The following is an 11884-nucleotide window of genomic DNA, read 5'->3' on the forward strand; positions in this document are numbered from 1 at the left end:
GAAATCAATAATGTCTAATATTACGAAATCAAGAAACTGCTTAAAGGGGGCTGGAGAGATGGCTCAGTGGTTAAAAGCTCTGCCAGAGTAGCCGGGCCTGGTGGCGCAGGCCTTTAATCCCAGCACTCGAGAGGCAGAGGCAGGCGGATTTCTGAGTTCGAGGCCAGCCTGGTCTACCAAGTGAGTTCCAGGACAGCCAGGGCTATACAGAGAAACCCTGTCTCGAAAAACAAAACAAAACAAAACAAAACAAAAGCTCTGCCAGAGGTCCTGAGTTCAATTCCCACAACCATCTGTAATGGGATCCAATGTCCTCTTCTGTCGTGTCTGAAGACAGCTACAGTGTACTCATATACATAAAATAAAAACAAACAAAAAAGAAGTTTTAAGAAAGTGCTCAAAAAATGGTGGTAGTTGCCTTTAGGAAACAGGACCAGAAAGAGAGAAGGGTGATTTAAGAGTGGTTTCTATTACGGTCCTTTTAGGACTTACTACTCTAAGGATGTGAGTGCTGGAGGTGAGCCACGCCAGGACCTTGCATATGGTAAGCATGTGCCCGGCCACTGAGCTCCACTCCCAGGCACTGCAGTTTATATGAATGTTACAGATTTAAAATATGTAAGTATTTAAAAGAAAGTATTACTTCCCTGTACACGTTGGTAGTAACAAAGCAATGCTTGTTTTCGCGTGAATCTAGTCAGATCTGAAGGCAATCATCCTATACATCTTGAATCTAAGTCTGCAGGACTCAGCAGTACTGAAATGAGAACAGGCTTCTCCACCATTAGTGACAATGACTCACTGAGGCCTTGGGAATTCAGTATGTGGCAATTCTCTGAGTTTCCCCCACTAAGCCAAGCTCATGAAATCATTAAAAACATGCAAATGTAAGATAGGCTTTCTTCAGTTTCCTCCAGGCCCTCTGCCAGATTCCCATCCCAGCTGCCTTGCCTAATGCGAATGTTCTGGTACGCAAGTCCATCGTCACACCCATGAGAAATGCTGTGGGGATGTGCATGGCCCACTCCAGCTGCAAAGCTAAGACCACACTGGCTGGAATGAGTGGAACCTTCTGCCCCACACAAGTATGGCAATCCTACTATGTTGAGTTCAGGGCCTCCAGCCTCACCACCAAGGTCTGTTCTGGGACCAAAGTGGGCTGCTATGCTGGCTCATTGAGCAGAACTTACACACTTACATGAGGAGGACACTCTCCACCCTTGGAATCCCACTTACCCAGAAAGTCCATTCCCTCTATGTTGAAATCCTAGTGACTAACTTTTGTCTTACTCCTTCCAGATTCTCCAGTGTACTAGACAGATTCCAGAGCCAATTCACAAGGAGACCCGAGTGGAGAGATGACCTTTATTTGTCAATAACAAACGAGTGAAGCTGGAGGAAGCACATGAGAGCCACATTATGGTGAACAGTGCCCTTACACTCCACTGTTGTCACGAAGACTTGGTGTCCCCTGAGACCTCTTCACTTAGCCCCTTGGGTCACATGGTTTCAAAGTGCTACCTCTCCAAACTGATGCAGCAATGCTCTTTTGTATCTCACTGTCCTGGGTAGGAACCACCCTGAAGCTATTACTTGGATTTTTCGCAATCCTTTGGATCACCAGGACCGGCAGCTTCTTCCACCAGAGGACTCGGGCTTTTCCAATAGGAAAGGTTGTAGCCAGTCTGTCCAGGAAGAGCTGGGATTCTCTTCCAGGTTGGTAGCCAGCCCTGAAGAAATACACACGGGGGCAGAAGGTGCTGCTGCAACAGAGGGTGCCACCTGCGTCTCCAGATATGTAATCTCTGTTGAAGGAGAGGCAGAACAGGGTAGGTAACTCACTCTTTGTTTCTCCTGTGTACAGGTCCTGAAGCCCCTCATCAGCTACTTCCTTCCAAAGCTATTGTATCCACTCAAAGTTCCCCTCCGTGACATGCTGTCTCCATTCCCAGGTATGACAGCCCCCAGCCCCATCCAAGTTCTTACAGCAGACCACCCTTCCAGCCTAGCTCGTAGTTGAAGCAGGCAAGCACTCATTACATTCCCATTTCTTGCTGTTGGGTCTAAGAGAGGAGCAGTCTCGGTGGGTTCCGTGGGATCCACATGTAGCACACAGAATGAGGCGCCACCGCCTACAGAAAAGCCATGGAGAGACGTGGAGGGACAGTCAGGACACCAACTGCTACTCTTGAGTGTTAGCTACCACCCAACCTCAGCCATGAGGAGAGAGAACTTCCTGGGACTTTTACTTTTTATGTCTAATGGTCTTTTGATTGCATGTGTATGTATGTGAACCATATGCATACAGTGCTCATGGTGGCCAAAGAATATGTCAGATCCCCTGGGACTAGAGTTGCAGACAGCTGGGAGCTGCTATGTGGATGCTGAGAATAGAAGCTGGGTACTTTTAGCACTAGGCCATCTCTCCAGGCCCAAGGGCAGTTAAATCAATGTAGTTTTGCTCTATGTATTACCCCATGACTCTGGGATGACAAGTGTTGATTCTAAGAGGCCACAGGTGGGCACATCCCCTGGCAGGATGAATCTGGAAGGTAACTGACCCTGAGTGTCTTTCCAATGGGCCCAAACAGCAGACCCTGCAGAGGAGACCCACCATTTGTGCATGAGTAAGTCAGGGGCTGGTCAAATATGGGACTTGGCAAGTGGGTTCATCCCTAGGGCTGCAGCTAAGAACAGACTTCCTGCTTTAATAGCAGTGCTAGAGCTCTCTGCTCAGGGGCTTCTTCCTACCCTTCATCCTCAAAGCTGTCTCTGCCTTGCTCACACAGACAGATGGGGGCATCACAATGCTGATAGCGCTGATACAACTCGGAGAAAGCCCCTGGCTCGAGTTCCCAGGCAGCATCTCTGCAGTGGGAGAAGAAATTATAAGGGACACATACTCTGCTGGTGAGCCTTTGTCCACTAGGAGGAATGAAAGCTAAGCACAGCAAAAAAAAGTTCAAAGGCAGGAACACTGCCAAGAAGGCAGTGAGAGCAGAACTGGTGTAATGAGAGCGCAAGATGGGGATCCAAACTCCCTGTCCCCAGGGCTTGGTTCTTTAAGAGCCTTTTCAGGAGCCGCCTGCCTCCTGCCCATTTCCCTCTCCTTTTGACTACTGAAAAGCACACCTGCCACTGTTCTCACCTCACTGTACATCAATGCCTGAGCTTCGGCCAATCTCTGAACTACCTTCACACTCACCTCTTGTCTAGAAAACCACGGCAGCCACCCCCCACCCCCCACCCCCTGCCCCCCCAACCCCCCACCCACGGCTCAACCTCTGCTGTGCAGAGCTCCTGCTACCTGTCTGGGATGTGGATTCCCATCCTTAGCATCTCTTGTGGGAACTCTTTTCGGTTGTTGCACTGGGGACACTTGAAGAAGTGCTTTGCTGATGTGTGGGCATATTTCTGTAAGAGAAGAATGCATTTGTGAAAACAAGCAAGCTACCTTCCCATGTTCGCCTCACTGCACGCATGGTCAGGAAAAGCAGTCTGGGTGTACAAGGATGAGGGCTGCCACCAGGTGTCAGGCCTGGGACCAAAAGGCTTTTGAAGAGAGTTCCCAGGTGTGCCTCAGTTGGCCATGGGGCTTGGCAGGGATCAGCAGGGGTCAGGTACTTGAGTACATTCCCTTCCCTTTCATCCTGGTAGCAGGCAGATTTTGAGCTCCTTAACTCATCTCAGAAACACCCATTTGTTTCAGAAACCCTGAAGGTTTTGCCTAGTTTAAAGCTTACAATGAGTGAGGCCCTAGGCAAAGGATGACCGGTGGCTGGGTTGGCTACTCCCTCACAGACTGGAAGCAGCTTCTGGGTACATGCCTGCCTGCAGTGTGGAGTTCTGAATCTTACACGGGCTTGAGCATTCCCAGAATGCCCTGGTTCCAAGCACAGGGCGGGCGATCCCGGAAGGTCGTGCCCCCAGGACGGAGAGCCCCACCTGGATACACTTGCGGTGATAGACAGCTTGACTACAGCATGGGCTCCAGATGTTCTCAACACTTCTTCGGGATAAGTCTTCACAACACAAGATGCAGCTTTCCTTCCCCAAACTCCCCTGGTGGATGCTCTGTGTTGGCCGATGTTTTCTACAATATGATCTGTGGTGGGTAAATAGACTTGGTTTCTGGCTTGTCATTGATGCGGATTCCCAGCTGCCTGGTCTATTTGCTTGGTGCTCAGTGCATCGGTGCACTGAAGGGTGAAGATCAGCTACATGACTTCTCATGGCTGCTTGCCCTCTGAGCTGTGGAAGACTTATCTCCATAGCATCCATCATTGAATGCCTTATTTAGTTATGAGCAGCTGTCTAAGAACCCAGCTGTCTGTAATTTAAGGAGGGGACAGGAAGCAAGAAGAAACCCCTGTGAAACTTCCAAGACAAGACACTGTTTCCCATTATCCAGTGGAGGGACAGATTTGTTGGAGAGTCAAAACAGTCTCCTGAGAACTGGGTTCTGATTTCAGTGCTGTCCAAACAGCAGGCTGCAAAAGGGTAACCCAACATTTTTCCTTCCTCACTCACTTGTACTCTCCAAAAAACTGTGAAAGGCAACCCCTTTTTTGGCCACAAGGCAGATGGAAGTTTTGGACACACTGATCATTCTGGCATCTGATAGCAGCTCCTTTTTTCTTGCACACAAAGCAGATCTGCAAATGAGATTCCATACAAAGTTCTGTGACCCGGAAAAAAACAAACAAACAAACAGAAGTTGTGGTTCTTCTTTCTACAGACTGGAAATTCTGGGAAGCACCAATTATCCCCTTCCCCCAGTGGTCCAGGGTACCCTAGAACTGAACTTCAAGAAGCATGGAATTTTCTTCTGTTTTCTTAGGGCGCTGCCTCATCTTTTAGGATACATTCTAGAAGAGATGGGACTTAAGGACTGGGTTTGGCTCTCAAGGACACAGGCACATATGGACACACACACACAGGGATTCTGAATGTGCAAGGAAAGGCCTATCCCAGGGTCCCCATTTCAAGAAAGTCTAACCTTCTTAGAAGCCCGGACTGCCTCCCTTTGGATGTCTTCAGGCATAAATCCATGGAGACCTCTGTTGGGTCGGCCCTTCTGAGGCAGTCTGCTAGACAGGATCTATGGGAGCACCAGAACCAGGCTGTCAACATAGAAACAGTGCAGTGGGGTGCCGGTGACCGGGGAAAGAACTAAGGAATGGAGCTTGGTGGACCTCATCTGTGTATACAGGACAATTTATTTAAGGATGTCTGATATAATGGTATGAATTGGATACACCAGCACTTTTTTATTCTCACTTGCTAGGGATTGCTCCTGCCATTGTATCAACACTGGAGACACGTTCTCTCTAGATTGAGTCACTTCATACTTTTTTTTTTTTTTTTTTTCGAGACAGGGTTTCTCTGTGTAGCCCTGGCTGTCCTGGAGCTCACTTTGTAGACCAGGCTGGCCTCGAATTCAGAAATCTGCCTGCCTCTGCCTCCCGAGTGCTGGGATTAAAGGCGTGCGCCACCACGCCTGGCTTCATTTCATACTTTTAAGACAATATATGACACAGAAGCTATTGTGGCTGTTATCTTATGGAGGAGGCCACTGCAGTGAAATGTGGCAAGAGACATGGCTGGAGTCACATAACAGAGTTACAAAGGTGGCCTTCACACCTGGGACTACAGAATCCACACTCATTCCCTCTTTGCTATATCCCCACTAATACAGGATAATTAAGAATATTTTTTCTCAGAGTATTATGCAAAGGTAAATGGAATTTTAGTCTCCTAATGAACATTCTTCATTAATAGGAAAAGTTTTCTTTTTTTTTTTTTCTTTTTGGTTTTTTGAGACAGGGTTTCTCTGTGTAGCCCTGGCTGTCCTGGTACTCACTCTGTAGACCAGGCTGGCCTCGAACTCAGANGTCCACAAATATAAATTCATGGTGAAGAGTGCATACTTAACATATATGTGTAAGCTGACAAGGGTTAATACATGTTCTTCTTTTTTTTTTTTTTTTTTGGTTTTTTGGTTTTTTGAGACAGGGTTTCTCTGTGTAGCCCTGGCTGTCCTGGTACTCACTCTGTAGACCAGGCTGGCCTCGAACTCAGAAATCCACCTGCCTCTGCTTCCCAAGTGCTGGGATTAAAGACCTGCGCCACCACTGCCCGGCTAAGAGTTGCACTTTTAAAAGCATACTTTAAAGGGATGTTTCTTTAAAGGTCCTCAAACATGGTTTTGTAAAGAGTAATTAATCTTGCAGTGGTTATAAAATGTGTAATAGGAGCTTAGGTTATGTATTTATTTAACTTACTTTAAAAGATTTTTAAAGGTGTATGAGTGTTTGCATGCATATGTGTGTGGAGTATGTGAGGAGACCAGGTGTGCAAATCCCTTAGAACTAGAGTTACAGACGATCGTAAAATGCCATGTGGATTCTAGGAACCAAACTCTAGCTAGAGAAACGGAGCCATCTCTCTAGCTCTAATATTTGAGTCTTTCTGTGTAGTCAAGGCTAGTCTTGAACTTGTGATACTCCTGCCTCAGTCTTCCATCATTAGACTCCTAATGATGCTTAAAACATTTCACACGCTGGGCAGTGGTGGCACACCTTTAATCCCAGCACTCGGGGGGCAGAGGCAGGCGGATTTCTGAGTTCTAGGACAGCCTGGTCTATACAGAGTGAGTTCCAGGACAGCCTGGGCTACACAGAGAAACCCTGTGTCGGGAAAACAAAACAAAACATTTCACTCATATTTTATCACTCTCAAGGCTTTATCACAATGAGTGACTTTTGTCTTATTTATACTTTTTAAGTATTAGTCATGTTTTCTATAATGGACATGTTATTTTTATAAACAAAAAATCAATAAAGAACAGAAACAATTTAAATGTCCTTTTCAATTTTTCAGTATCTCATTTTTTGAGAGAGTCTCATGTAATCCAGGCTGGCTCTGGACTGAGGCCAAGTTAGACTTGGAGCTCACGACCTCCCACCTCTACCTCCCAATTGCTGAGGCTGCATCTGAACCACCATGTCCAGCCTTAGAGAGCCTCCGATGGAGTTTAATATTTTAGGAACATCCATAATATGAAATGCCAGTCACCTATTTAAAAGAACTAGGTCTCTGTGTTCTGTGCCATGAGATCCCCACAATATATGAGATGGAAAGAAAACCCTACAAAACATCATATATGTTTAACTTTATGTTGAAATGTATATGCTTATTGATGTATCAGAATTAACTAAGTCTCAACACCTGGCAGAACTTACAATAAATAAAAACCACAGATCAATTTTTTCTTGTGAGGATAGATATAAAAAATTAAGTATTGGTAAGTTTAATTCAGGCCCCTATTATAAAGCATGACCAAGAAGGGCCTGTACCAAGAATGCAGTTGATACAACAAACCATAGAAAGAGAAAAATCATGTCAGTAAATGCAAAATTTTCTTTTGAAAAACTCAATACATTCATAATATCCTCAGCAAACCAGGACTAAGAGAAGTTCCATTGATAAAACATATCTAGAAAAAAGGTTTACAGCAAATACATTTTTCCCCCCTGAGACAGGGTTTCTCTGTGTAGCCCTGGCTGTCCTGGAACTCACTCTGTAGACCAGGCTGGCCTTGAACTCAGAAATCNGCCTGCCTCTGCCTCCCAAGTGCTGGGATTAAAGGCGCGCGCCACCACTGCCCAGCAGCTAATACATTTATGATGCTGAAAAATTAGACGCTGTCCCCTAATGCAGGAGAGAGGCACAGACAACTATTTATACTACTTCTATTAAGCTTTAGGTTGAAGGCCCTAGCCAGTACCAAAGGCAAGAAGTAAAAGGCAAAAAATTGGGGCTAGAGATGTAGCTCAGTCGGTAAGAGTACTTGCCTAGCATGTATGAGGTAATCCCTGGCACCCACTAAAAACTTGGCAGGGGAGCTGGAGAGATGGCTCAGCGGTTAAGAGCAAGCATTTGTGACTCTTATAAGACAGGGATCAGTTCCCAGCACCCACATGGTGACTCTTTTCCAAGTCCAGTTCTAGGGGATCCCACCCACTCTTCTGACCTCCTTAGGCATCAGGCAGGACATGTAGGCAAAACACTCATACATATAAAACAATTTAAAAAAACAAGCAAAAAAATAAAACCAAGCAAACAAACAAACAAATTGAACATGTTGACAAATGCCTGTAATCCCAACACTTAAGAGTTAGAGGCACTGGCTGGGCGTGAGTGAGTTCTACAGAGTGAGTTCCAGGACAGCCAAGGCTATACAGAGAAACCCTGTCTTGGGAAAAAAAAAAGAGTTAGAGGTAGGAGAGTCAGAAGTTCAAAGTCAGTGCTGGAGAGATAGCTTAGTCAGTAAAGCCCTTGCTGCACAAGCATGAGGAACTAAATTCAGATCCCCATCACAGATATAAAATGCCAGGTACAGTAATGTGTACTTGTAATCCTAGCAGTAAGGAAGCAGAAACATAAGGAAGGATCCCTGGGGCTTGATGGTCAGATATTTTTGCCAGATGGGTGCACTCTAGGACCCTGTCTGAAAAAGCAAGGTGGAGAGAAATAAAGATGTCAACCTCATCTCCACATGTACACACCTGAACATACACTCACACATATATGAATCTGTCCACAAGTACACTGCCCCTGCCCATACATGAACAGGAAAAGAGGAAGTCTGTGGTCACCCTCAAGCTACAGAATGAGTTTAAGGTCAGCCTGGGCTACATGATATTCCATCTTTAAAAAAAAATAAAAGGACAAAATTTGGCACTATCTACATAGAGAACCAGAGAATCCCAAGTAAATAAATAAATACAATTGTTGAATTGGTAAATGTTTAACAAAATTGTAGAATACAAAGTCAATATGCAAGATAATTGTATTTCTATAATCCAATAACAAAATAGTTAAAAAACATTTAACAGAAGATTCATAATATTTTCACTAGGACCACAGAACATTATGATTAAAAACTGAAAGGAATTGATACCAAGTAATCCTGAAAAAGACTGTAAATTTTACCATAGTTAATTTTAAGACAGTATAAAACCACAAGAATTAAGACAGTGGAGTGCTTGTATATGGATAGACACATACAGGTTAATAGTACAAATAATTTTCCAAATCCACAAATATGTATATGGTCAATTGATTTTGATAAAGGCATCTAGGTAATTCAATAGTATTTAAGTACTACTTAGAACACACAAAAATTTCTAATCTAAAAGAAAAACTGATAAATACAACATCAAAATTTAAAATATTTTAAGACATCATTAGAAATAATATANAATTATATAAAAAGGATTTTTATCCAGAACATATAAACAATTTTTACAATCCAGCAAAACAAAAGATTCCACTTTCTTTTCTTCTTCTCTTCCTCTTGCTCCTTCTTTTGAGACAGGGTTTTTCTGTGTAGCCCTGGCTGTCCTGGAACACACTGTAAGACCAGGCTGGCCTCGAACTCACAAAGATCTGCCTGCCTCTGCCTCCCAGGTGCTGGGATTAAAGGCGTGCGCCACAATGCTTAGATCAGAATCTGGTTTCTTTTAACAAAAGAAAATATTCATACAAATTGAATAAAAAATATGTGAAGTATTTAAAAATAGAAAATTAAACACATGAAAAGCTCAACATCTTTATTCCTCAAACAAGTGTAAATTAAGAGCACAACACAATGTCAGTAACACCCAGTAGGTAGGCTGAAATGAAAACGATGGACAGTACCAAGATTTGGTGAAAAGCTGTCAGCTGGAACTCTCACACATTGCTAATGGCTCTGTGAACTGGTCCAGCAACTTTGGAAAGGTGACGTGGCAGCTTCACATACATGTCTACTTACATGAACCCAGCAATCCCACTCCTGGGCATCTGCCCAAGGGAAGGGAGAATGCATGTCACAGAAAGAGTTGCATGCAAAGGTTCTTAGGTTTTTTCACAAAAGTCCACCGAAGTGAAACAAATCAAATGTCTACCAACTGCTGAAAAGATATCTTTAACATATTCAAACTTTTTTTTTTTGGTGGGGAGGGGAATCATTTCAGCACCATATGTGAGCCAGGCTTAATGGAATCTCTGAGTCCACGGTGGGAAAGAGATTAGAGGAGGCAGGAGAGAGGAGCTGACATTAGGACCCATGGTCAGGTCAGGCTCCTGAAGGCAAACGAGAGAGAGGGAGACAGGCCAAGCAGGAAGGGAGACATCCTTAAAGGGTGGCAGTAAAGAATGTCCAGGAGCAGAGAGAGGACGACTTGGGAGACTTGGGGAAAGGGGCTGTAAGGGGAGGATGCCATAGCACAGGGATGAGGTGCAGAGGAGGAGGGGTAAGCATCAGGACAGGGTCTTAATCTAAGGGCAGCCCCAAGGGGTCAGCGGACAGGTGTGCCTTGTCCACTTTGATGGGGAGCACAGGATGGTGTAGGGAGGCTTGCCTGGCATACTGGTATGACTTTTATAGCGGGCTCCAGACAGGGCAGGAAGCTCTGGGAGGACACTCAGCTGATGGAGGAATGAGTAGAGTAGGTATAGAAATGGCTGGAGATGTGGACTCCAAAGTTAAATGTGGTGGGTGGCAGGAGCCAGAAACTCCAAATGATATACACCCTGTTTGGTTACAAGGGACAGAGCCCCTTTAGGATGGCACCCTACGTCTCCTCCCATGTCTCTGCAGCAGATGTGAGTGAGACCACTGAATGAGAGGGCTCCATGAGTGCGAGGAACGCTTATTGGAAATATGAAACTGCTGTGTGAGTATCTCCCCTGTGATAGACAGAGAACGTGGCTATAGGACTTAGCTTTTGGTGAAAGGAAGGTGAGTTAGCCTGGGAACTAGCATGGGGCTTTGATCTGTTGGAGGCTTATTTAACAGGGAACTAGATGCTCTCTCTGGAGATAGGTTGCTGGGGGAGGGGTGCAGATAAGGAAATAGACTTTTCCTGACAATTAGAACCCACTTTACCAGGTTTCCAAGTTTTCTGAGGAATGTTGATCTTAAGTAGCAATTCTTCTCTTTACCTGCTCAGAGTCCAGCCTGAGCAGGGCCGAACAGAAAGAGTCTAAACTATATGGTGTAAGTGGCTAAGAGTGCTGGCTGCTCTTGGGCAGGACCAGGTCTGAGCTGTAGTTATCCACATGGCAGCTCACGGCTGCCTATAGCTGGACTTCTAGGGATGCTTGCTTCCGGCCTCTGAGGGCACTGTATACACATGGTGCACAGACATGTACAGGCAAAGTAGATAGTCATAAAATAAAAATAAATCTTAAGATTGGCTCATTTTAGCTTTCAGATTATCTTATTAAAAAAGTGTAAGGACAACCCAAACGAGTATTTGTCTGAGGGAAGAAGGGAAAGAAAGGCTATGGTTGTGGGAAGAGGTTTTGATTGTTCACTCTTTATATCATCAAGATTTTAGATCATACCATTTATTATTTTAAAAATGGATTTTAAAATATTAAAAACTATATGGAAACAAACATGGCTATAAATTTAAGGCTAGATGCAAAGGCAGTTTGTATAACAAAAGCGGTAACACATTCAAAGCAAAGAGGGTCTTATACTTACAAGACAGAAATAATGGACACAAAGATTGTCTTTCTGAAGAAATTCTCCTAGTTTTTCAGGATCACCAGGTTCTTGAAGGCATAAAAGGCAAACTGAAAGAGTGAACATTAAGAAGAAAGGAGTGACTTAAGTTGACCATTAAGAACTGAAAAGTGGGGGGCTGGCGAGATGGTGCAGCGGTTAAGAGCACTGACTGCTGATCCAGAGGGCCACATCAATTCCCAGCACCCACAGGGTAGCTGACAACTATCAAACACCAGAAACAACCTAAGGACAGCAAGGAGTCTAGAGGCTCTTGGACTTACAAAGGTTTTGTTTTTTTTGTTTTTTTGTTTGTTTTTTTTT

General features: G+C 44.5%; 1 protein-coding gene across 1 annotated transcript in view; it reads right to left on the minus strand.

Annotated features, from left to right (window-relative positions):
- Positions 1 to 1748: 1748 nt before the first annotated feature.
- The window catches only part of Phf7 (PHD finger protein 7), a 14012-nt gene continuing 3876 nt past the window's right edge, over positions 1749 to 11884 (minus strand). Inside the window, exons 3-10 of the mRNA XM_029541658.1 lie at positions 11540 to 11631; positions 5000 to 5101; positions 4531 to 4655; positions 3946 to 4105; positions 3308 to 3414; positions 2752 to 2868; positions 1987 to 2132; positions 1749 to 1805 (exon numbers count right to left, since the gene is read on the minus strand). Of these exons, the coding sequence (XP_029397518.1) occupies positions 2006 to 2132; positions 2752 to 2868; positions 3308 to 3414; positions 3946 to 4105; positions 4531 to 4655; positions 5000 to 5101; positions 11540 to 11631 (830 nt within the window). The 3' untranslated portion in view covers positions 1749 to 1805; positions 1987 to 2005. The remainder of the gene's footprint in view (positions 1806 to 1986; positions 2133 to 2751; positions 2869 to 3307; positions 3415 to 3945; positions 4106 to 4530; positions 4656 to 4999; positions 5102 to 11539; positions 11632 to 11884) is intronic.

This window comes from Mus pahari, chromosome 8 (genome assembly GCF_900095145.1).
Source record: "Mus pahari chromosome 8, PAHARI_EIJ_v1.1, whole genome shotgun sequence".
Lineage (NCBI taxonomy): Eukaryota > Metazoa > Chordata > Mammalia > Rodentia > Muridae > Mus > Mus pahari.